This window comes from Enhydra lutris, unplaced genomic scaffold (genome assembly GCF_002288905.1).
Source record: "Enhydra lutris kenyoni isolate GAN:26980312 unplaced genomic scaffold, ASM228890v2 scaffoldscaffold12, whole genome shotgun sequence".
Classification (NCBI taxonomy): Eukaryota; Metazoa; Chordata; class Mammalia; order Carnivora; family Mustelidae; genus Enhydra; species Enhydra lutris.
Genome location: NW_019154096.1, coordinates 23518198 through 23545512, shown reverse-complemented (window position 1 = coordinate 23545512; position 27315 = coordinate 23518198). Strand labels below are relative to the sequence as shown.

At 40.1% G+C, this 27315-nt stretch overlaps 1 protein-coding gene across 1 annotated transcript in view; it reads right to left on the bottom strand.

Moving 5' to 3' along the window:
- LOC111145355 (KIF1 binding protein) overlaps positions 1-27088 on the bottom strand; it is a 36175-nt gene extending 9087 nt beyond the window's left edge. Inside the window, exons 1-5 of the mRNA XM_022500210.1 lie at positions 26588-27088; positions 19663-19761; positions 4097-4176; positions 3597-3780; positions 900-984 (exon numbers count right to left, since the gene is read on the bottom strand). Coding sequence (XP_022355918.1) covers positions 900-984; positions 3597-3780; positions 4097-4176; positions 19663-19761; positions 26588-27013 — 874 coding nt within the window. The 5' untranslated portion in view covers positions 27014-27088. The remainder of the gene's footprint in view (positions 1-899; positions 985-3596; positions 3781-4096; positions 4177-19662; positions 19762-26587) is intronic.
- Positions 27089-27315: the final 227 nt, after the last annotated feature.

Below are 27315 nucleotides of genomic sequence, written 5' to 3'. Positions count from 1 at the left end.
ATCTTTCGGTTTAGTGTTTTCTTTTTCTCTGGGAAAATACCCAGAAGTGGAATTACTGAACTATATATTATTTCTATTATTAATTTTTGAGGAACCTCCATACTGTTTTCCACAGTGGTTGTGAGAGAATTTACATTCTCACCAACAGTGCACGAGGGTTCCCTTTTCTTCACATCCTCACCAACACTTGTTATTTCTTGTCTTTTTCATAAAAGCCATGAGAATGAGATGATACCTCACCGTGGTTTTGATTTTCTCAAATATACATGTTAACTGTGATTTTTAAAACCAAATAAAACACAGTAATTAAAAACTAGACATTTGGACACATCACTTATGCAGTATTCCAACCAAAAATGTGTCATCTGATTCTTAGCTTAAGGAAACATCAAACACCAATTGATGGAAATCTAATTTAATAACTGGCTTAGATTTTTCAAAAATGTCTATGTGGTGAAAGAGAAAGAATGGCTGGGGAACTGTCCCAGAGTAAAGGACAGTAAAAAGATGTGACAAGTAAATGCAGTAGGAAATCATGAACTGGATACTCTAGTACTAGAAAAGACATTATGGGAATAATTAATGAAACAGAAATATGCATTATAGATAAAGAATTGTATCAATGTTACATTTCCTATTCTATGATATATAAGAAAATATTCTTGGGAAATATGCACTGAAGTACTAAAGGGGTAAAGGAGTCTAGCGTTCACAATCTTCTCTCAAATGCTCCTGAAGAACAATAAAATGTGATTTGCAAATGAGGCAATTATTAAAAGTTGGTGAATTGAAAAGGGCTATAGTAGTTCCTTGTTCTGTTCGTGAATTTTCTAAAATTTAAAAGGATTTGAAAATGTTTTCTAAAAGCTATGTAATAAAACATGCACATACGAACTTACTGTCTTCTGTTGTTGAGATCTTTCCAGTTTGACCAAAAATGACATTAGCAGCAGATAAACAGTGCCTGGCCTCCATAAAACATAGCTGTGGAGGAAATAAACAAGAGTAAGTGCAATCATCACCCAGCCTTATTTGCAGTCAACACTTTTACATAAAGACTTCTAGTATGAGAAAAGCTATAAAATTGGGTAAAAACCACTAAGGAGACCCTGTATGGTTGCTGAACATTAAGAAGGTATATGACACGTATACTCTAGTTAAAAAGCTACCTCACAGATTAAAATGACAATCCCCCCAAACTCTTCATAATAATCCAAACTGGTTGAGAGACAACTGCTGACTGAACTGAAAGCTCTCTTCGGGTTATCACTCAGGATGCTTCAAGAACGGTGATCATCCTAGACTGATAGCGCTTCCCATAGGCCTTTAGGTTCAGTCCACATAGCCAAAATGCCATCTGGGATAAATGTGTCTCCTGTCTGAGGACTTGAAGATTTAATTTTCAGAGATCTCTCTATATATCCTACTTCAAAGGCAAAAAGGGTAAATATAGATAGGAAGAGATTCCTGTCTTCCGGAATTTGGGGAATTTACATATCATGAATGAGGATTCCCATCAACTTTTGAAGTTAACAGATTTTCACAGATGAACTTTATGGAACTGCTTTACCGACACACTTGAAGACTTCCTAATTCAAATTTGGGAATGGCAAAGTTCTCACAAACACTTTGCGTTTATCACGTAAGTCATAGGAACAACCCAGCAGAGATACAAAGTTAAAGTCCAACTTTTAGTTGGAAGCCACCCTCATTAGTTAAATGTCTAGTTCATATTAATAATACCTCATTTCGTTGAGAAGATTTTTCATGGTTGGCTATGACTTCAAAATCTCAGCACTAAATGTATCTCTCCATGACAGCAAATTCAGAAGCCACCTCGAGACTAGCTAGGTACTGTGTACAGTATTAGCCCAGCAACATCTACAGATCAGAATGTTGGTGTTAAACCTCAGAAGCCTAAAGAAAGTTACAGTTTACATAAAGAAGCTTTAACTGTCCCCCTGCAATCCCTTACCCATCATTATCTTTCAGTTTTATTTGGCTTTGTTGCCCGCAAGCAGCCACCGCTACAGCAGTGAGTGCCCTGTGCCCTCTAGGTGGCTGGTAAATGTGGGACTTTAGCATCTGCCAGGTAGGGACACATCGAGTAGCAAAACCTCATCACTGGAACCAGATGGAAGATGAGAATGATATAAAAATGACAACTGCATTGCTTAAAAAAAAAAATGGTTCAAATCTCTATTTGCAATGTAACTAAGCTAGTTGTAACAAAAACTTAGAAAACATTTCAGTTTAAAAGAAAAAAGGCACAAGGTGGGGGAGATACTCATGAAAATTACTGCATGCTCCACATAAGCAATGCTTAACAACTTTAAATTTTTTGTTATACTTTAAATTAATATCTAAATATCTTAGTACTATTAATATCGATGGAGTTTTAAGCGTTAGTTAAAATCACAGTGAATATGTGGCTTTAAAGTTGCTAAACAAAACAAATAAGGGGCCTCTGGAAGCTATAAAAAAAGGTGCCACAAGCAGAGGCACCAGGTAACACTTCTGATGACGACCACAATGGAATGGATTCATGAGTCAGGTTTAACTGAATGCTCCAAGAGACGCGACAGCGTTACTTACACGCTTGATCTTAGACCAAAGTCCTAGAAGCGATGCTGCAGTCACCACAGCCCTTTCTCGCCTGCTAATAGCTTTTCTGAATGAAATTCTGTGGGACAATACTTTAAACATAGGGCGCATTTACAGAACCAGCACTAACAAAAAGCTTACAAAGGATAAAGGCCCAGGAAGGATACAGCAGCAGGTAACCAAAGAGATTTAAAGAAGGAACTCTGATCAGCAAAGAATTACCAAAATTTCAGAGCGAATCAGAAATACAAATAGAAGTAATTTCTATTGCTGAGTATCTTACTGAGGATTAATAGAAAATCTGGCCGGGAAAGGTGGCTGAAAGGGTTTAAGCATTAAAACTCTTAGGAACTAAAGGAATAAATGGGTTAATTAAAAATATACCAACGTGATTCTGAATAACTGTGATCAACAACTGAGAAGCTCAAGGTTGTTCTGTGTAATCCTCCAGAAGAAGTGTATCATAGAGAGTCACAACTCAGGAACTGAGCAGAGACATTTCCAACAGAGAAAAATTACTATGGAGGAGTTAATTCTAAAGAATAACTGAAATGCATCACATGCTTTTATCGAAGCCCACATTTAACAGTCAACTTCCTCAGACAAATCCTCATAGTTACAGATTACCACTGCATAAAGATAAAGCTGTGTCTATAAGATAAACTCCGCAATTTAAGGTAACATCTCCCTAGAATGAATGATCATGTTCTGTATTAACGAATTGGTCTTAGGTAACTAAAATGTAATTTTAGGGGAGAGTAGCATGTAAGACAAGGACGAAATTCAGCATCTTACCATTCAAAAGGATTAATGCAATAAAAAGCTACATAAGTCTAGTATACTGGCAAACTGGGCTGCATTTTTCTGTCCAGTTTACATCATAAAATACAAGCTACCTGTTTTTAAAAGATGACATTTTCAAGGTACTCCTGGTTCTATTTTTATACCCATGTACAGTAACTTTTGGTTAGACAACTCTTTGAGAAGCTTACCTTATTGATGTAAAACTGCGACAAGGTAGCAGCATTAATAGCCCACTCTATGGGATGGTAGGCATTGTGTTCAAGCTGGCGTTTTAGGGTACTGTGACAATAATGAGCAGCTTTCTCAAACATTTCCATATGCTGGTAGACTTGAGCCAGGTAATAGAGGTTATGAGTATAAACCTTCTCAAATCTGTGAAGAAGAAGTGAATATTTGTATAGGTTTACAATTGATATGGAACTTTCATATAGCTCAGTCCTCTCACCAGCCCTTGGAGTTGGGTATGGCTATGGTAGCTATCTGAGAGATGAGGAAAACAGAGCCTCAGATTTGAACAGGGTCACATTTCTAGTAAGTGGCAAACGGACATTTTAAAATCTATGTCAGAATCCACATTCTACAACTTTAGGAGCATCTCAAAAGAGAAAATACTGTGCCTTTTGGAACAATCATCTTATCTACACTACGTGGAATTTACCTGTGAGAGCAGATTTCTGTACTTACTCACCTTTTTGATCTCTCCTGTTCAGCAAGTTTCTCTTCTTCAGGAAGAAAATGCTCAGTAGGATCAAGAGGAGGACTCCCAATCTACAATTAAAGAAAAACAGAACTCTAAAAATTTAACAGAACTCTAAAATTTTAAACTGTAAACACCAAGCGCCCTCCTCTGGAGAAACTGGACAAAGCAAATTTTTAAAGCTCAGTATACCTCATTTTTTACTAGCTCATTTTCATGTTACCCAAGAAGTAATTTTCTCTTCTTTTTTTAAAATTTTATTTATTTGTCAGAGAGAGCAAGTACAAGTAGGGGAAGCTGCAGGCAGAGGAAGAAGCAGATTCCCCACTGAGAAAGGAGCCTGACATGGGGCTCAGTCCCAGGGTCCTTGGATCATGACCTGAGCCAAAGGCAGACACTTAACCAACTGAGCCACCCACGCATCCCAAGAAGTAATTTTCTTAACCATAAGTTTTTAAAGAGTCAAACAATGAAAGGAGATTGCCTAGACTGACAGAATTTTAACTGCTGTGGAAAGTGAACCTCAAATACACTAAAAAAAAAAAAAAAAAAAATCTACCAATTTGCCTTCAAGTCTTAATTTTGTCCAGTAAAAAAAAAATCTTTTCAAAACCTACATAAGTGGGGCACCTGGCTGGTTCAGTTGGTAGAGCACTCAACTCTTGATCTGGGGGTTGTGAGTTCAAGCCCCATGTTGAGTGTAGATATTACTTAAAAATAAAATCTTACAGGGAGCCTGCCTCTCCACCCCCTGCCTGCCTCTCTGCCTACTTGTGATTTCTGTCTGTCAAATAAATAAATGAAATCTTAAAATAAATAAATAAATAAATAAATAAATAAAAATAAAAAATAAAATCTTAGGGGCGCCTGGGTGGCTCAGTGGGTTAAGCTTCTGCCTTCGGCTCAGGTCATGGTCTCAGAGTCCTGGGATCAAGCCCCAGATCGGGCTCTCTGCTATGTGGGGAGCCTGCTTCCCCCTCCTCCTCTGTCTGCCTCTCTGCCTACTTGTGAATTCTCTATCAATAAATAAATAAAACCTTTTTAAAAAAATACATAAAATAAAAAATAAAATCTTTTTTTTTCAAAGATTGCATTTATTTATTTGTCAGAGAGAGAGAGAGAGAGAGAGAGAGAGAGAAAGAGAGTGCACAAGTAGGGGGGAGCGTAAGAGGAGAGAGAGAGCAGTAGCAGCAGGGGAGAGAGAGGAGAAACAGGCTCCCTGCTGAGCAGGGAGCTCGATGTGGGACTTGATCCCAGGACCCTGGGATCATGACCTGAGCCAAAGGCAGACATTTAACTGAGTCACCCAAGCATCCCTTAAAAATAAAATCTTAAAAAATAAAAAAACCTACATAATTATGACAAATAAAAAGGTATGTTCATCCTTAGAGTGATATTGTTCTAAACTGACCACTAGTGAAAATCAAATCAAAGTTTTAAATATTAAATATTTAAATTTAAAATATTTAAAACATTTAAAATATTTAAAAAAAAAAGTATTGGAGCAAATATTTAAATATTTTATTTATTTATTTGATAGACAGAGAGAGCGCAAGCATAGGCAGACAGAGTGGTAGACAGAGGCAGAGGGAGAAGCAGGCTCCCTGCCGAGCAAGGAGCCCGATGTGGGACTCGATCCCAGGAGGCTGGGATCATGACCTGAGCTGAAGGCAGCTGCTTAACCAACTGAGCCACCCAGGCGTCCCTGCTCCAATAATTTTTTTCTCAACGTAACGAGAAAAGCATATAGATTACCCCCTTTTAATAGAGAGGCAATAAAATCAGTGATTCTATTGTGCATTACTTTGGCCAATTCACCCAATCTCTTGCACTTCTGTTTTCTCGTTGATAAAATTACTTCATAAGATTGTTAATGAGGATTCAGTGAGTTAATACATGTAAATCACTTATAATACCATCTTCAGCCCTCCAAAACAGCACCACTGTCCATCTACTTCTACGAGGACAGACACATCTGCAAGACCAGCCTTGCTTTAAAGTGAATTCGCTGTACTTCAAATAGCAAAAATCCCTCTTCTGTTTTTAAAAATGTGATTTTACATTCTGGATGTAAATGCTAAAAGCATCACAACTTGGATTCCTAGAATTTACAGAAAGTAAAAATGACTAAGACAGGAAGCAAGGCCCAAGGCAAACACAACAGATAAGTAATTCTTCCAAGATCTCAATAATTTTGAGGGCTGTTTATATGCTTACTCTTTATTTTTTTTATGATTTTATTTATTTATTTGACAGAGAGATCACAAGTAGGCAGAGAGACAGGCCAACAGAGAGAGGGGGAAGCAGGCTCCCTGCTGAGCAAAGAGCCCGACGCGGGGCTCTATTCCAGGACCCTGAGATCATGACCTAAGCCAAAGGCAGAGGCTTTAACCCACTGAGCCACCCAGGCGCCCCTATGCTTACTCTTTAAAATATATATATATATATATATATGCTTACTCTTTTTTGAAGAAGGGAATTAATCAATGTATTATTTTCTATACATACTTCATCATTACAGCTACCACATGTCATAAATGACCCTAAATCAAACCACTCTCTTCTCTGAACTAAAACACAGGTATAACTCAGTACAAAATGTTTGATATGTTTTATGTTTCCATATTAATACTAATTTTTAATGAAATATCATAGGTGTTTGGTATTACACATTTCTGAGGGAGGAGGGGCAGAGAGAGAGAGAGAGAATCTTAAGCAGACTCCATGTCAAGTGCAGAGCCCAACATGGGCTCAATTTCACGAACCTGAGATCATGACCTACGCTGAAATCAAGAGTCAGATGCTTAACCAACCGAGCCACCCAGGCAGTCTGTATCTTAACATTTTAAATGAAGAATTCCATGTATAAGAGTGTGAGCCTAAAATCATGAAAGGAGGGTGGTCCATATGGATAGCTGTTTCTGTGATTTGTCCCACATAAGTGACCACCTAGACCTGCCTATACACAGGCAGGCTAATGTTTTTGAGACTCATCCTGTGAGGACAACCTGGAGAGCCTAGTTGATTGAAATATATTATCTGACCTCCAGATCAGAATTGGCCCTTCTGTTCTGTTTTGTTCTATAAATCTTGTCTCACATCCCCTCCTGCTCCAGGCTGGGCTGGCTCCCTGGAATAGAACCCGGGAGGGGAGGCAGACGCACAGAGTCCCGGCTCCTTGAAAATATAAAAACATGATAACACAGAAATGCAGCTCACTCCAAGCTTCATGTAAGCAAACAATGTTTAACTTTAAACCCCATCATTTGCTCTATAAATATGGCCCTTCTGGGGACAGTCAGTTCGAAGTCTCACCTAAAGGGAGGACACTTCCCCAGGCCTCTCCATCGGGATCCCACCTGGCTGTTTCCCCCGGGCTTCCCCAGCTAAGGAGGTTGGATGTTCTAAGCACCCAGTGTGATGTAATTTTCCTTTATTCTCACTTACTGCCTATTACCTTCATCTATGTAGAGATTCCTTTCCTCTTCTGTTTCTATTAGGTTTCTATAATAATTAATAAAGCTCTCTTTACCTTTCAAAACCTAAACATTGGCTGTTGTGAATCTTTTGTTCAGAACAGAGAGTAACATCTCCTTTGGCTTTGTGGTGCTCTGCTCCTCTTAGTTCATTTGGAGGAAAGTTAAAACACCAAGAAGAAGCACCATGACTTTTAAAATGTACAATCCAGGGACGCCTGGGTGGCTCAAATGGCCGAGGGTCTGCCTTAGGCTCAGGTCATGATCCCAGGCTCTTGGGATGGAGTCCCACATCAGGCTCCTTGCTCAGGGGGGAGCCTGCTTCTTCCTCTGCCTGCTGCTCCCCCTGCCTGTGCACTTTCTCTCTAACAAATAAATAAAATCTTTTTTTTTTTTTAAGATTTTATTTATTTATTTCACAGACAGAGATCACAATTAGGCAGAGAGGCAGGCAGAGAGAGGAGCGGATGCAGGCTCCCCGCCAAGCAGAGAGCCCAATGTGGGGCTTGATCCCAGGACCCTGGGATCATGACCTGAGCCGAAGGCAGAGGCTTTAACCCACTGAGCCACCCAGGCGCGCCCTAAAATCCTTTTTTAAAAAAAATGTACATTCTAAAATTCCTTGACAGGGAGCGGGGGTGGCAGAGAGGGAGGGTGCCTGGGTGGCTCAGTCAGTTAAGTGTCTGCCTTCTGCCTTCAGCTCAGGTCATGATCTCAGGGTCCAGGGATCGAGCCCCACATCGGGCTCTCTGCTTGGCGGGGAGCCTGCATCCGCTCCTCTCTCTGCCTGCTTCCTCCTCTCTCTCTCTCTCTCTGCCTGCCTTTCTGCCTACTTGTGATCTCTCTGTATCAAAAAAATAAATAAAATATTTTTAAAAAATTCCTTGGGGGTATAATTAACATGCTGATTTGCTCCGATCTTTATCCTCTAGGGGTAGCTTGTTATGGTTAGGGAACATATTTTATTCCTTCCTATTTGATTCCCTAGCATTCTGCACAGTATCTGTCACATAGTAAAAACAATAAATGTCTAGTGAATTAAACTGACGAAGCAAACAGAAATGTTCCATCTGTGCATTCTACTCACAGGACACTCCTTTTACTTGTTATCATTTTGGTATAGATACGGAAGTCCTCTCTATACTACACAATTTTTTTTTTTTTAAGATTTTATTTAGTTATTTGTCAGAAAGAGAGAGAGAGAGCACAAGCATGGGAGAGTGGCAGGCAGAGGGAGAAGCAGATTCCCAATGAGCAAGGAGCCTGATGTGGGACTTGATACCAGGACTCTGGATCATGGCCTGAGCTGAAGGCAGATGCTTAACCAACTGAGTCATCCAGGCATCCCCTTCTTTTTTTTTTTTTTAAACATTTTTAAAATTTATGTATTTGAGACAGAGAGATACAAAGAGAAAGAGGGAGCACGAGCAGGGGGAGAGACAAATGGAGAGGGAGAAGAAGCTGAGCAAGGAGCCAGATGCGGGGCTCGATCCCAGGACCCAGAGATCTGACCTGAGCCGAGGGCAGACACTTAACCACCAGAGCCACCCAGGTGCCCCTACGCTATACAGTTCTATTTTTTTTTTTAATTTTTTATTTGACAGAAAGAGATACCAAGTAGGCAGAGAGGCAGGCAGAGAGAGAGGGGGAAGCAGGCTCCCCGCTGAGCAGAGAGCCCGATGTGGGGCTCGATCCCAGGACCCTGGGATGATGACCTGAGCCGAAGGCAGAGGCTTTAACCCACTGAGCCACCCAGGCACCCCTACACTACACAGTTCTTAAAGGAGCACCTCAAACTTGTATTTTAGACTAAGTCCAACTACTGAGACAATGGAGTATAGTGGTTAAAAGTATGGATTCTGGAATCAGATCATGTGGGTCAGAACCCCAGCTTCACCACTTACTAGTGTGTGGCCTTGGGTGAGTCACAATCTAGTGTGCTTCTTTTTCTTCATCTATATAATAGGAATAATAAAAGTATCTACCTTATGAGTTGTCATGAGGATTAAGTGAGTTAAAATTGGTAATATTTATAACAGTGCCTGAAGGTACTGTAAGTAAGTGTTATAAATGTTTGTTAAATAAGTAAAATATGAACAGTGGGAAAATAACAAATAAAAAGCTTCTAAACAGCAAAGGAACCCAACAACAAAATGAAAAGGCAACCTACCAAATAGGAGAAAGTTTCTGCAAATCATGTATTGAGAAGGGGTTAATATTCAAAATATATAAAGAATTCATGAAACTCAGTACCAAAAAAACCCAAACAACCCAATTAAAAAATGGGCAGAGGACCTAAACAGACATTATTCAAAGGAAGACATACAGATGGTCAACAAATACAAGAGAAGATGCTCAGCATCACTAATCATCAGGGAGATGCAAATCGAAACTATAATGAGAAATGACTTCACACCTGTCAGAATGGCTATTACCAAAAAGACAAGAAATAACAAGTGTTGGCAAAGTTAGAGAAAAGGGAACCCCTGTGCACTGTTGGTAGAAATGTAAATTAGGCAGCCTCTATGGAAAACAGTATGGAGAGTTCTCAAAAAATTAAAAATAAAACTACCTAAGACTAGCAATTCCACTTCTGGTATTTAGCCAAAGGAAATAAAAACACTAACTCGAAAAGATAAAAGCACCCCCTTGTTCACTGGAGAACTATTTACAACAGCCAAGACAAGGAAACAACCTAGGTGTCCATCAGGGGATAAATGGATAAAAAAATACGCATACACACAGGAAATTATTTAGCCATTAAAAAAAAAAAAAGAAGGAAATCCTGCCACTTGTAATATGGATGGACTTTGAGGACATTATGGTAAATGAGGTAAGTCAGAGAAAGACAAATACCATGTGGGATCACTTATATGTGGAATTTTAAAAAGAAAAAAAAAAAAAAGAAAAGGCAAAAACGCACAAGAAAAAAGAATGCCTAGAAGCAGAGAGCAAACTAGTTGTTTCCAGAGGTAGAGATAGTGGAGAAAAGGCTGAAGGTGGTCAAGAGACAAAAACTTCACGTTACAAAACAAATAAATCCTGGGGATGTACTATACAGCATGGTGCCTTCAGTTACTACTATTGTACTCTACATCTGAATTTTGCTAAAAGAATAGATCTTAAAAGATCTCAACCCCAAGAAAGAAAACCGTAAATGTATGTGGTGACAGACGTTAACTAGACTCGTGATGACCACTTCACAATATATACAAATATTGAAACATTACATGGTACATCCTATACTAACATAATATTTCAATATCTCAGTTTAAAATAAAAATTTAATATAAATGAGCAAACAAATCAGCCAGAAAACACAAACTTAAATAAATATACGTAAAAAGGCATGAAGTAAATGCTTTCAAAAGAAAAGATAAAAGTAGAATATAAACACTTAAAAATAATCAAAGAAATTCAAGTTAAAACAAGACCATTTTGCCTACAATAACAGCACAGATTTTTTTAAAAGCTATGAAAGATAAGTTCTGAAGGAGATGAGAACTCTCATATACTAGTGAAATAAGAGTACATTGCTAGTGGGGCGCCTGGGTGGCTCAGTGGGTTAAAGCCTCTGCCTTCGGCTCAGGTCATGATCTCAGGGTCCTGAGATCGAGCCCCATGTCGGGCTCTCTGCTCAGCGGGGAGCCTGCTTCCCTTCCTCTCTCTCTCTGCCTGCCTCTCTGCCTACTTGTGATCTCTGTCAGAAAAATAAAATCTTAAAAAAAAAAAAAAAAGAATACATTGCTAGTGTTTTTTGGAAAAGCAATCTTATAACATGTCAAATGCTTTAAAATGGCCATTCTCCAAATACTGAATGGTACGACTTATACATAGCATCCTAAATTTAAAAAACAAAAAACAAAAAAACTTAACTCCTAAAAATAGAGTAGAACAGTGGGTGGCAGGGCCTGGGAGAGGGAGAAATGAGGAGAAGCTGGGCAACAGGCGCAACTTCCAGTTAAAAGATGAGTAAGTTCTGAAGATCTAATAAGCAGCACAGTGACTATAATTAACAATACTGTACTATATACTTGAAAGTTGCTTAGAAAGTAAATTGTACATGTTCTCATCACCCCCCTCCAAAAAAGGTAATTATGTAAGGTGATGGAGATATTAACTACTCCTACTGTGGTAATCATTTGCAATATATCCACCTATCAAATTATCACACAGCACACCCTAAACTTATACAATGTTATATGTTAATTATATCAATAAAGCTGGGGGGGGAGGGAGCCTGGCTGGCTCAGTAGGTAGAGCACGCAACTCTTGATCTTGGAGTTGTGAGTCCAAGCCTCATCCTAAGTGTAGAGACTAGTTAAAAAATAAAATCTTAAAAAATAAGGGGCACCTGGGTGGCTCAGTGGGTTAAAGCCTCTGCCTTGGACTCAGTTCATGATCCCAGGGTCCTGGCAATGAGGCCCACATCAGGCTCTCTGCTCAGCAGGGAGCCTGCTTCCCTTCCTGTTTGCCTGCCTTTCTGCCTACTTGTGATCTCTTCTGTCAAATAAATAAAATAAAAACCTTTAAAAAAAAAATAAAAAGCTGAGAAAATTTAAATAAGTAAGTTAAATATACCTCTGTCTGATTTTTTTGACTGTTTTTTTTATGTAATCTCTACATCCAAAGTGGGGTTCAACTCATAACCCCAAGATCAAAAGTCACATGCCCCACCAAATGAGTTAGGTTCCCCAATATTTGGTCTCTTAACCTCACACAAAACCTACTAATGAATATACTCTTTGTAACAATAAAATATATTTTCTTTATTACTTATTCCATATCTGAACAATTTTATGGAGAAAAAGAATCCTTTTATCTTAATACAGTAATTATTCAACAATATTACCTTGGAAGGCAGCATGGTACATGAGAAAGAACAAGAGTTTACGGTCTGACAAACCATTTAAATCCTGACTCTGCCATACAGTCTATGTTAACCTCACTGAATCACACACTCACTACCTGCAAATGGGAGTAACAGTACTTCCTCCATAAAACAAGAATAACCACTAAACAGTACCTCCTTCAGAGTTGTTGTGAGAATAAAATACAGCGTGCTTAAGCACACAATAAACATTAGTGTTCATTAGTTACAACTTTTTTTTTTTTAAGATTTTATTTATTCGTCAGTGAGAGAGAGCACAAGCAGAGAAAATGGCAGGCTGAGCAGGCAGGGGGAGAAGCAGGCTCCCCACTGAGCAAGGAACCTGATTCAGGACTTGATCCCAGAACCCTGAGATCATGACCTCCTGGGCTGGCAGCCGCCCAACTGATTGAGCCACCTAGGCGTCCCTACAACTTCCAAAACTAAAATGATCATTGTTATTACTTATAACATCTAGCCCATCCTTACAGGGAAGATGAAAAGTATAATCAAGGTGCATGCATGTATTGTATACATTTTCCATGTATTCATGATGCAGAGTTTATCATTTTAACAGTTGTATCATATTCTCTTTTATTAGTGTACCATCGTTTACTTAACCATTATGTGACTATTTGATAGAGCATGTTTCTGGCGACTCTGCATTAACTACTCTATTATCTGATCCCCACAACATTTCTGTATTGTTAAGATAGGAAAGTTATCTCCATCTTAGGGATGAGGAACAGGTGGCACAGAAAGTCTGAGTTCCTCCAGGTCAGTCAGTTACAACCACAAACCAAACTAGAATCCCCGCTCTCCTACCTTCAAACCCAGTGATCTTCCCGTGCTGTGTTTAGATCTCTCCTTTACCTAGAACTCTTTCTTATCTACAGATTTTTTAAATGACATTCTAATGCCTGCCACTGTTAGCTCAGTAATTTATGAAATATTAAAAAATATTTTTATTCTGAATGACTACTGATACTAAGTACAAAATCATATAAGCAATTAAATTCTCCAACAAACTACTACTGTATATATATTTAAACTGAAACGCTCTATTAAATTCATTCAAGCATTCACACAGTAGTAACATTCTGTTTTTGGTTGATCTGGATGGACAAAGTGGAATATCACTCATTATTTCAAGAAATAGGTACTGTTGGGCGCTTGGGTGGCTCAGTTTGTTGAGCAACTGCCTTCGGCTCAGGTCATGATCTCGGACTTCCAGGATCGAGTCCCGCATCGGGCTCCCAGCTCCTTGGGGTGTCTGCTTCTCCCTCTGACCTTCTCCTCTCTCATGCTCTCTCTCACTCATTCTCCCTCAAATAAATAAATGAAATCTTTAAAAGAAAAAAAAGAAAGAAAGAAATAGGTAACTTCTAGATGCTGTGGAGACAGCAGTGAATACAATAAAAAAAAATCCTTGTCATCAGGCAGCTTACATTTTAGTACTGAAGACGGGTGATAAGATAAATCACTAAAATGGCCAATGTGTTAGACAATGTACATGTGAAGCAGGAAATACAGCAGGGAAGGAGGAAAGGAAGCATCAGAGGGTGGTCTGTAGTATTAGACGGAGTGGCCAGCGAGTGCTCACTGGATGGGAGACATCTGAGTCACGAGCAGGAGGGAATGAAGGAGTGAGCCAGGTCAGTGGCTAGGGGAAGAGCAGTCTCAGCAGAGGGAACAGTTAAGGGCAAAGACCCTGAGTCAGGAGCTTGTCTGGTGTTTTTCAGGAGCAGCAAGAAGGCCAATGCAGCTACAGCACAATGAGACAGGAGAGAATAGCAGAAGATAAAATAGAAAAGGGGCACCTCGGTAGTGCAGTCAGTTGAGCATCCAACTCCTGGTTTCGCCTCAGGTCACGATCTCAGGGTTGTAAGATCGAGCCCTGGGTCGGACTCTGTGCTCAACGCTGAGTCTGCTTAAGATTCTTACTGCCTCTCCCTCTGCCCCTCCCCACCTCAAATAAATAAAGAAGTCTTAAAAAAAATTACAGAAGTAAGGATAGCCAAGTAAGATACTGAACTTGTAGTCTTTATAAGGTCTTTGGGGTCTACTCTGAGCGCAGAGCCCCAGGGAAGCAGTGGTGTGATGTGATCTGCCTTTGAACAGGCTGTGAACAGGCCGAAGGGGGCATGAGAACAGGAAGGCCAGCTCAGAGACTACAGCACTAACCTCAACAAGAGGGGGTGGCAGCCTGCACCAGGGGATAGCAGTGGTCCGATTCTAGATATAATTTAAAAGTGAAGCCAACTGTAAGTCAGATACAGTGTGAGAAGAGGAGTCTCCAAGGCTTTAAGCCTCAGCAACTAAAGAAAGAAGTTGGTGTTTACCGTAAGAGAGGTGGAGAGAGGAAGGTTATCAGAAGCTCAGTGTTAGACAGTGGTTTTAGAGACACCTACTCCTTTAAAAGTGCAAATATCACAGCAGCAGTGGGACAGAAAGGTCTGGAATTTGAGAGGTACAGACCGGAGATATAACTGGGAGCCATCGCGAAGAGATGTTATTTAGAACAAGGGAATGAATGCATATGGAAAGAGGAGACGCCCAGAGACCACTCTAGGTATTCCCGTGTTCAGAGGCTAGGGAACCACAGAAGGCGCACCACAGAGAAGTGGGAGGTGGAAGCTAAGTTAAAGAAGTGTTTTAGGAAGAAAGACTAACAACCTGCCAAATGCTAATGAGAAGTCAAACAAGATGAGGACTAAAAACTTACCAGTGATTTTAGCAACATATAAAACACTGGTGAACTTAGTAAGACATTGATTTTTTTTTCTTTTTTAAGATTTTCTTCAGAAAACACACATTTATTTCTAGTTCCTAGGAGGTTAAAAAAAATACCAGACACTGATGCTTTATGCTCACTCAGGGCCAGCTTATAAATACTCCAAATTTGCATTGGTGAAAAGAAACTAGCAAAATCCACTGCTTGACACTCAACTTGTCAGATGGTGAAGACCAAAACAGAATGTTCCATCAGTTTTAATTTTTTTTTCAAAGATTTTAATTATTTATTTGAGAGAACAAGAATGAGCCTGCACACATGGTGGGGGAGGGAGGGGCAGAGAGAGAAGCAGACTTCCCACCGAGCAGGGAGCCCAACATGGATGGATCCCAGGATCCTGGGATCATGATCTGAGCCAAAGGTAGATGCTTAACCGACTGAGCCACCCAGGCACCCTCAGTTTTAATTTTTAAATACGGCTGTCACATTGGAAAACAAATAAATACTGTACAAAGGCAAAGTAGAATAACAAAAAATACTTTACTAAAACATAAGATTACAGAAGTTTCCAGACAAGCCATACAAAATGGTCATTAGCTTTTTCTTGAAGGAAGGATTCTACACTTGACAGCAAAGTCATAATGTTTATCAGTGAGGGCTGTGATGTTTGTTTAATGTTCCCACTTTGGTTCAATCAAGCTTGGCCATCTGTAGCATCTAAATAAAGTTAGACTTGGCTAGAGAGCATATTCTAAAGAACTGGTTAGCTGCTGTTATCCAAGGCAATTAGACCACCATAAAAGAGGGAAAGGAACCCATAAAATTAGAACTATTTTTCTGCCCCCCCCAAAAGTGAAAACACCCACTCCCCTAGAGCTAATCCCGACAACTTCATCCACAGTGCTTTACACTTAGACCTGATGGGGGAAATGAATAAAAGCAGAGAGGACTGCTTTTAAACAATTCACAACAATTCAGATGGTATTTCTAGCCCCTGCTCCTGCTTTACAACAGTGAAAGAGGACAAGACATAGATCTGCTAATGTGCATTTAATCACCAAAGGACTAAAGATGTCTGGGCTTTTATTCCGTAAGGTCTCTAAGACTGTGTCCATTAAGTGCAAACAAAAAAGGAAGAAGTCTTGGCAGAAAAGGAGAAGTGATGCACGCTTAACGATCAGATCGACTTTAAGAATTACTCATGGTGGGATGCCTGGGTGGCTCAGTTGGTTAAGCAGCTGCCTTCAGCTCAGGTCATGATCCCAGCGTCCTGGGATCGAGTCCCACATCGGGCTCCTTGCTCGTCAAGCCTGCTTCTCCCTCTGCCTCTGCCTCTGCCTGCCATTCTGTCTGCTTGTGCTTGCTCTCTCTCCCTCTCTCTCTCTGACAAATAAATAAATAAAATCTTAAAAAAAAAAAAAAAAAAAAAAAGAATTACTCATGGTATACAGCCTAGTGCATGGGGCTTCACTGGTCTTCTGCTGCTCCACTTCGTCACCATGGGTCAAACTACACTCAGTAAAACCTGGATCGGTAGCAGAACTGTGCAGACCCACAGTGCTGGGGACCAACTGTCTTTCTAAACATCTAAACATACTCTTCCCAACATGTTTACATTATAATGATAAGTTTTGGTGTTGAAACATAGCTTAAGGGCTACCATCAAGTATTTTTCTGGAAGGAGTAGTTCAAGTTTAAAAGTCCCCCTCCCTCAAAAAAAAAAAAACTAAAATCAAAATCAAAATAAAATAAAATAAAATAAAATTCCCTCCCTCAAAGGGAAATCTTGTGGGCCAGCAACGAGCACATGAAAATAACGCGCACTGCTTTCATCTGGTTCTACTTGGATGCCAGGAACTTCTTCTGCCAGCAAATGCTGGGTTCCCTTCATAATCCTGTGGGGCAGCCAGGCCATCATGTCTTGACTCTGGCTCTGCCTGCTTCACACACGAGTGCTAAGACTTTGTTTTTAAGTGATCTCTTCACACAACATGGGGCTTAAATGCACAACCCTGAGATCAAGAGTCACGTATTCTACTGGCTGAGCTGGCCAGGTGCCCCAGTAAGGCATTGCTTCTGAACTCTGCATATGAGAAACCTCAAAATACCTGGTTATTTAAAGGAGTGACACACACATAGCCTTGATACAGAATTAACTAAAATCCACTGTAATTTTAGAAGACTGCAAACATTTAAAAGAAAGAAAAGTTAAGCTGACAATACAGAAATAGCTTATTCCCCCCTTGCCTGCACACATGGGTAATCTCCTATAAACTGCCAATTTTTAGTAAGTAAAATTTGTTAAGAAATGGATGGTGGGGCGACTGGGTGGCTCAGTGGGTTAAAGCCTCTGCCTTTGGCTCAGGTCATGATCCCAGGATTCTGGGATCGAGCCCCGTATCAGGCTCTCTGCTCAGCGGGGAGCCTGCTTCCCTTCCTCTCTCCCTGCCTGCCTCTCTGCCTACTTGTGATCTCTCTCTCTCTGTCAAATAAATAAATAAAATCTTTAAAAAAAATAAAAATTAAAAAAATTTTTAAAAATTAAGAAATGGATGGTAACACAGTGATTTGCCGCCTTTGCAAGGTTGTGAACCTCTAAAGTTGAAATTTTCGATCTAAGCTCCCTACAGCCCTAGAAAGATCTATGGCACCTCTTTTGTACTACCAAGGTGGGGTGGGAAGAAGGTGTCTAGAGGATTGGGCTGAATGGATTCTGACCTGCTTAACCACAGCGGCTCAGTTTTTACAAACTATATTTCAAAGGGATTTCACAAGTGGAAAAAAAAATCACTGAAAATCCTTTCTCTGAGGCAGTGGTTCTCAAAGTGTAGTACCTGGACCAGCAGCATCGACATCACCTGGCATCTTGTTAAAAAGGCAAATTCTCGGGCCCCAACCAAGACTTACTGAAAGGTTTGGGGTGAGCATTCTGTTGGGTTTTTTTTGTTTGTTTGTTTTTAAGATTTTATTTTATTTACTTATTTGACGGAGAGAAAGAAACAGCGAGAGAGGGAATACAAGCAGAGGGAGTGGGAGAGGGAGAAGCAGGCTTCCCGCTGAGCCCAATGTGCGGATCAACCCCAGCAACCTGGGATCACGACCTGCGCCGAAGGCAGTGGCTTAATGACTGAGCCACCCAGGTGCCCTGTGAGCATACTGGTTTTTTTTTTTTTTTAAGATTTTATTTATTTATTTGACAAAGAGAGACACAGCAAGAGAGGGAACACAAGCAGAGGGAGTCGGGAGAGTGAGAAGCAGGCTTCCTGCTGAACAGGGAGCCCGATGCAGGACTCAATCCCAGGACCCTGGGACCAAGACCTGTTGCTTAACGACTGAGCCACCCAAGCGCCCCAAGCACTCTGTTCTAACAAGCTCCCCAGAGCCCTCCAGATTGATAATGCTGAAATTTGAGAACCATGCCTCAAAGACATCAGATATTTTGCTAAAGCAGCTGTTTGCTTTCCTGTAAGCACTGCTATTCTCATGGAAATCAAAATAAAATTTTTATTTTTATAATAGAATTTTAATTTTTTAATTTTTTTAAAGATTTTATTTATTTACAAGAGAAAAAGAGAGAGAGCTCACGCATGAGTATCGGGGAGAGAGGGAGAGGGAGAAGGAGACTCCTCACAGAGCAGAGAGCCTGATCCAGAGCTTGATCCCAGCACCTGGGAATCATAATCTGAGCCAAAGACAGATTCTTAACCAACTGAGGCACCCAGGCGTGCTCAAAATACAATTTTTAGATTATAAATGAAAGTATGCCAATATCAGTATTTTAGGATAGTAACAGAATATTTCCTATACAATTATATTTGGACTAAGATTAATTATACAATTATATTTGGACTAAGATTAATTATATTTGGACTAAGATTGCCCTTAGTCCCCATTTGAGGATTATTTTTAAGAACCCTATTAGGTAAACACCTAGATAGCCCCCTATCAAGAGATTCCTCAGTATAACTAAAGAGTCATGTACTAACATTGTAAATGAGGAATCAGAGCCTTCATATCTTGACTAGTTTTTTTATTTTTTAACATTTTATTTATTTTACAGAGAGAGGGAGAGTGCGTGTGCATAGGTAGGGGAGGGGCAGAGGAAGGGAAGCAGGCTCCCCACTAAGCAGGGAGTCTGATGAGGGGCTCAATCCCAGGACCCCGGGATTATGACCTGAGCCCAAGGCAGATGCTTAACCAATTGAGCTACCCAGGTACTTGACTCATTTCAATAAAAATTTAAAATCTGGGATGCCTGGGTGGCGGAGTCTATTAAGCGTCTGCCTTGGGCTCAGATCATGATCCCAGGGTCCTAGGATCAAGCCCTGTATCGCGCTCCTTGTTTAGTGGTGAGCCTGCTTTTCCCTCTCCCTCTGCCCTTCCCCCTACTTGTGCACGCACGCGGTCTCTCTCTTTCTCTGTAAAATAAATAAAATCTTCAAAAATAATTTTTAAATGTATCTGACATCCAACATACCTCTTTCATATACTGGTTATACAGTGCTTCTGATGATTCTAGGTAAGCCTGTGCAGTTTCGATTTCTTCTCTTTCAGACCACAAGATGCCCAGGTTATTCTGGAAAATAAAGAAAAGAGAAATAAATAATGACAATATAAATCTTCCAGTAAAGGTAACTTTCAGGGGCGCCTCACTGGCTCAGTTGGTTGAGTATCCGACTCTTGATTTCAGCTCCGGTCATGATCTCAGGGTCATGGGAGCAAGCCCTGTTTCGGGCTCCAGGCCCAGCAGGAAGTCTGCTTGAGATTTCCTTTCCCTGTGCCACCCCTTAAATAAATAAATAAATCTTTTAAGCAAACGTTTCGATAAACCTCTATATTATTGGTTTCTTTTGTAATCCTTTATATTTTTCTATTATACATTTAAAATAATCTTGTTTTATAAAATACAGGCTATAAAAAGGGGCACAGGCACAAAAATGTTTAGAAATCCTACAGTTTAAAGCTGACCTGATCATTCCTCTGGAACACAGACCTCTGGTCTTCTGGTTTCACATAATGTTTCTATCATTTTTTTAAGTTAAGTGATCAGTCCTCAGTAGGGACTGTAGGTCATAAGGATAATGTACAGAGATGGAACAGTTGTCTCCTTTTTAATTATGAGGGTTCTTTGCAGGACCCTGGGGAAACCTGAAGGGCTCTGGCCCATGACCAACTTACTGATTATTCTGCCCACCAGGCTCGAGGAATATAATCTCCCTTAATATTCATTTCCTGGTCTTAGAAATGGATCCACAAGTCACCTCGTCTCACTCTCTAGTTCAATTTATTTTTCCTGACAACAGTCCCTGAGAAGCTCCACTTAGCCATGACACCAATAAGCCCAACCCGAGAATACTGTATCTAGCCTAGAGAGTCTAGAGATTTCCCTAGTATCAGGAACTGGTTGGCACATTTGCTCTATTTTGATGGTATGGTGATATATTTAACCTGCTAGATCCAGGGTAGCCTGTGCTACAGAAATCAACGACTGCAGTGTACGATAAATGTTAAACCAAGGAGAGAACCCTAAAGCATGTCTAGAAATGACTAATATTTTTCTTTTGAACCATAACCTATTGAGGTCTTAAAGGTAAAGACTATGCAACAGATCTAGAATTCATTTGATTTTTAAAAATCAATAATGTTTTGTTTTTTAGTTTTGTAATTCTTTTTACTGAGATATAACTGACACATAATGTTACTGGTTTTTTAAAATGTTCACTCCACAAAGATAACTACCACTGACAATCTACATAAATTATGCTTAAATATAATATAAATCCTAAAATACACCAGAAACTATTATATCATTCACAGAGCATCATCATGTTCTTGCCCTCAGAAACCAGACTAGGTAGGAAAAAAATTAAATATAAAATAAAAACATTTGGGGCACCTGGGTGGCTCAGTTAAGCATCTGACTCTTGGTTTCAGCTCAGGTCATGATTTCAGGGCCATGAGATCAAGCCCTGCATCAGGCTCCATGCTCAGCACAGAGTCTGCTTCAGATTCTCTATAATAAATAAATCTTTTAAAAAAGATTTTATTTATTTATTTAAGAGAGAGAGAACACAAGTGGAGGGAAAAGGCAGATGGAGAGGGAGAAGCAGGCTCCCCACCGAGCAGGGAGCCCAACACAGGGCTCGATCCCAAGACCCCAGGATCATGACCTGAGCCAAAGGCAGACACTTAACCGACCGAGCCACCCAGGTGCCATAATAACTAAGTCTTTAAAAAAAGTAAAAAATAAAAATCAAAACAGCAGGGCGCCTGGGTGGCTCAGTACGTTAAGCCTCTGCCTTCAGCTCAGGTCATGATCTCAGGGTCCTGGAATCGAGCCCTGCATCAGGCTCTCTGCTCAGCAGGGAGCCTGCTTCTCCCACCCCCCCTCTCTCTCTCTCTGTGGGCCTCTCTGCCTACTTGTGATCCCTTTCTCTCTGTCAAACAAATAAATAAAATCTTTTAAAAAATAAAAAATAAAAACAGCTAAAAAGGTATTACTAGCAAATTCTACCAAACACATAAGAAATAATACCAACTCTGTACAACTTATTCCAGTAGAGGAAAGAAGGCTTTCCATCTCATCCTAAACCAAAGACAATAACAAGGAAATCATAGCCTAATACCCTTCATGAACATAGGTATGAAAAAAATGTTAAAATTTTAGCAAACTGAGTTCAACAATATATAGAAAGGGTAATACTTCACCCAAGTTTTTATGTGGTAAAAACACCAAGTGTATTTTACCACAGGAAGGAAAGGTTGGTTTAACACTGGAAAATCAATCAAGGTTATTCACTATATTAACAGACTAAAAAAGAAAAAAACATGAATGTCTCAGATGCAGCAATGAAATGATGCTGCTGAGTGAAACAAGTCAGACCAAAATAAGAGATACACTGAATGATTCCATTATGAAATTCTAGAAAATGTGGAGGAGGGACTAAGAAGAAGGGAGAGAGAAAGGGAGGGAGAAAGGGACCACAGAGGAGCACAGGAAGCCTGTAGTGGTAATTAATGGATATGGTCAATACCTTGATTGGAGTGATTGTTTCATGGGTATATAAATTCATCAAATCATGTACTTTAGACATACAGTTTACTGTATGCCAGTTATACCTCAATAAAGCTATAAAGACACACAAAAGCTACTCTTCATACATATATATCCAGGGAGTGGGGAGAATAATCTACTAATCTTTTTTATATATAATTTTTTTATTTTTTTATTAACATATAATGTATTATTAGCCCGAGGGGTACAGGTCTGTGAATCGCCAGGTTTACACACTTCACAGCACTCACCATAGCACATACCTTCCTCAATGTTCATTACCCCACCACCACCCTCTCCCTACCCTCCCCTCCCTGCCAGCAACCCTCAATAATCTACTAATTTGTGTGGAAATTTACTAAGGTGAAGAAGTTAAATTTCACTCAAAATGAAGGGAACCTGGCTTGCTCAGTGGGTAGAGCCCACAATTCTTGATCTCAGGGGTATGAGTACAAGCCCCAAACTGGGTGTGGAGCCTACTTAACATATTCTTAATTAAAAAAAAAAAAAGATGATAATGCAAGTGTATCTTGCTGATAGCAAAAATTGGAAAGAACACTGGAGAAAAATAGTCCCTTTTTTTTTTTTTAATGAGAGAGCTCATGCTCAAGATGGGGGAATGTGGGGAGAGGGAGAGAATCTTAAGCAGGCTCCACATCCAGCACACAGCCCGATCTCATCATTCTGAGATGAGACCTGAACTGAAATCAACAGTCGATATTTAACTGACTCAGTCACCCAGGTGCCCCAAGAAGAAAAATCATTCTTAAGGCCATGAGCCTCTAATGTGGATCCAGTTTTGTATTTTTATAATTTCCCAAGAAGGAAACACCATATTGAGACAAAGCAGTCAGAATATCATAAATTCCCATGAGCTGTTACTTTCAAAATTTTTCCTACACATACACAGTCTTTTACAAAACAGAATCATTCTACCTAATTCCAAACCTGCCTTATGGTCTTCCGTCTCCCCCTTAATATTGATATTTTTGGTTAACAAATATAAATCATTATTTTTTAGTGGCTGCACACTGTTTTTCTGAATGGATGTTATCAGTATTTATTTAACCATGTACCTACTGACTGATATTTATTTCAATGGTTTTTGAAGATATCCAAGTTGACGTACCTTTGCATACCTGTCCCAATATTATTTTAGGATATTGATATGGAATTTTAAAGTCAAAGTCTTGACTCCAGAATTCTGACACCTACGGATCTTCAGAAAAGTTCTGTGAATTTGTATTTCAAATACAAATTTTGGTAGTATCTGTCTCTCCAATAACAAGTATAAGCACTATCTTTAATAATCTCTGCCAATCTGATACAATTTTTCTAATTCTTTTAGTTTGTTTTATTATTAGTGAGATCAACTCTCTCATCACTGGAGCACCAGGGTGGCTCAGTTGGTTAACCTTCAGACTCTTGGTTTTGGTGGCGGTCACAGTCTCAGGGTTGTGAGACGAAGCCCCATCCTCTACACTTGGCACTGAGTCTGCTTAAAATTCTTTTTCTCTTCCTCTCCCTCCCATTCTGCCCCACCCCTGCTTGCATGTTCTCTCTCTAAAATAAACAAATCAATACAATCTTTAAAAAAAAAACTCTTGGGGCACCTGGGTGGCTCAGTGGGTTAAAGCCTCTGCCTTCAGCTCGGGTCATGATCCCAGGGTCTTGGGATTGAGCCCTGCATCGGGCTCTCTGCTCAGCAGGGAGCCTGCTTCCTCCTCTCTCTCTGCCTGCTTCTCTGCCTACTTGTGATCTCTGTCTGTCAAATAAATAAATAAAATCTTTAAGAAAATTTTTTAAATAAATAAATAATTAATTAAAAAAAAAACTCTCATCCTGTATGGCAAATATTAAATGTAATAAAATTCTAGTACAGTAATGCCACTGGAAACAACAGATCAACAGAACAGTAGAGTTAGAAACACATTAGCACAGGGGCGCCTGGATGGCTCAGTGGGTTAAAACCTCTGCCTTTGGCTCAGCTCACGATCCCAGCGTCCTGGGATTGAGCCCCGGATTGAGCCCCGCATCGGGCTCTCTGCTCCGTGGGGAGCCTGCTTCCACCCCCTCCCCCCGGCTCTGCCTGACTCTATGCCTACCTGTGATCTCTGTCAAATAAATAAAATCTTTAAAAAAAAAAAAAAAGAAAGAAACACATTAGCACAAACAAATTATTATTGCTGTATAGTTTGGGTATCTGGTAAGCTAGGTACTAGCTAATTAAATTAAATTACTATTTAATCTAATCTAATTAAATTACTATTGCTGTATAGTTTTAATACCTGGTAAGCTAGTCTCAGTGCATTTTTCTTTTTCCTATGTTCACTTTTCTTTATTCTTTCAGATACACATATTCATTCTGTCAAGCTCCAGAAAAACTATTACGATTTCAGCAGAAACTTCATCAAACCTACAAACGAATATCAGAATATGACTGTTATGTTTAATTCTTGCCACCCAGGAAACTGTTATATCTTTCCTTTTAGGATTATCAGTTCTATTATCCCTAATATTGCTGTTGTGAAAGTAATTTCTAAAAATTGTATTTTTAACCAGTATTGCTTAGATACACGAATACTACTGATTAAATACATTTATTTATATCTTCCCACTTTATTGAACTGATCACAGTTCTATTAGTTTTTCAGCTGATGCCTTCAGTTTTTAGTTATACCAGGATCACATATGCAAGTAGTTACTTTTAGAAATTATTTTATTTTTTCCCAAAATTAGTAACTCTTACTGGCTTTCTATACTATTTAACAGCCAAAACTTTTTTTTTTTTTAAGATTCACCCATTCATTTTATTTTATTTTAAAGATTTTATTTATTCATTTGAAAGAAGGAGAATGAGCAGTGGGGAAGGACAGAGGGGGGAAAGAGAGAAAGAAGCAGACTCCCTGCTGAGCACGAAGCCCAACACCTCCGTTGGATCCCTTGACCCACCCTGAGATCATGACCTGAGCCAAAATCAAGAGTCAGCCACTTAACCAACTGAGCCACCCAGATGCCCCTGCAATCGCCAGAACTTCTAATCAAGGTTTTGTTCCTGATTTTGGTAAGAATACCTAAAATAATTCACCGTTCAGAAAACGCTGGCTGCTTGAAATACTGTATTTCAAGATGTAAGATGTCCTATCTGTAAGACACAATTATTTTACCTATCACCAAGAAAACACTGCCAAGTAAATTATGACACAGCTATAAGATGCATCCTGATTTTAGAAATATTAAGATATGAAACAATGTGCACATTAAAATCAAAATACAGTAAATACTGGACATTCTGTATCACATTTAGAAAGGTTTCTAATTCTATTCTTGAGATGTTGAAATTATTAAGATTTTAGGCAACCATATGGTTAAAGAAAATTTCAAGAAACTGAGGTTTTGTTTCAGTTCAGCATTGTATGAATTTCATTAGACTATTCATCCACTGGACAAATATTTGGAATGGCCTAATATGCAGGAAGTACGGAGGTTATAAATAGTGTGCAAAAAGAGATATAGTTCCTGTTATTGTGTAGCTTTTAATTTTATTGGATTATAATAGAAAAAAATGACCTATACAATTTTCTTTTTAGTTCTGAGGTTTTTCTTTGAGACCTACTTATCATAGGATCAATTTTGATAAATGTTCCTGGATCACATGTATTAAAAACTGGAACTACTGGATGTAAAGGTTTGTAAGCTTATGCCAAGTTCCTGGCCCATACGAGGAGTTCATACAAATCTGTATTTTGAAGTGTTATGTTCTGGAAGGGAATGTCAGATTTATTTCTTAATAAACCAGGGGCCCTATAAATGGGAAACAATAAGCACTATAAGAATTCAAAGATACAAATTCGAAACAAAATGATCCAAAGAAAGTCACTAAAAGTATTAACTTTGTTTTGAGACGGGTTTGAAGAATGAGCAGGAATTCCCTGGGGAGCAAACGTACACATACATATAGGGTAAAAACAGCAACTGAAGATTTTCAAACAACCTTGTTTTATTAAATTAAGCATGCACTCGGATCATCCTCCGTAATTTCCTCGAGACCTTAAATTTAGATTTAAATTACTGTGGGTTTCTTAATGAAATGAAAGGAGTTGGACTGGTGGCGAAGAGCTGGAAAAGGTATTTACGATGTAACAGGGTGTCACGAAACCAACGCGTTGACCATGACCGAGAGAAACAGCAAGTGATGTTGTTGGAGTTGGCAAGCTGTTTATTCCAAAGCTTCAAAAACACGGGGCCAAACTGTGCCTGATAACATCTGCCTTCGCCCTTGGCGAGAGTGGGGACCCTCTCCACCCCTCGGCTCTGGCCGACAGCCGTGGGCCGGGCTCGCTCTCACCTGCGCCTGGATGTAGAGGGAGACGCAGTCCTGCGACAGCCGGTATTTGCGCAGCAGCCTCAGGCATTTCACCAGATGCTCCTCCCCCGCCGACAGCTCCTCGGTGTCGATGTGGTTCACCCCGAGGTGGAACTCGATCACCGCCAGCCTCACTGCCCCCTGGGCGATGGGCCCCTCCGCCTCCACCACTTCGGCCGGGAGCCCCAGGGTGTGGTCCCCCGCGCCCAAGCCGTCCTCCGCCTGAGGCCGCTCGTCCTCGTCCTCAGGCGCGGGGCCCAGCAGCGCCTTGACCTCTTCCAGCAGTGCTCGGGCGCCGTATTTGGACTTATAGGGTTCTTTCTCCGGGTTTTTATGCAATTCTACCCCTGACAGAGCCAGCGCGGCCTGGAATTTCTCACGAATCTCGGCCCACGGAGGATTCGCCATAACGGCCTCTACAGCCTGGGCGTCCTCAATACTTGCAATCGGGACTCGCGCCTTCGTTCTGCCTTGCAACACTTCACTTACGGCCCCGGACTGATTTCCGACACTGCGGAACCGTAACCAATCAGGTCCGCCAGAGGACCGGCAATGGGCTCGGCCGTAACCAATGGAAAGGCGGGAAGGCGCCACAGCAACCGTTGTCGCGGAAACGAAGCTCTCCATAAGGGTGGTCCCACCTCCAGCCCCACCCTCTGCGGTGATTAATTGTTCTCTTGCGGGACCCGTAGAAGTTCTTTCTGCTTAGA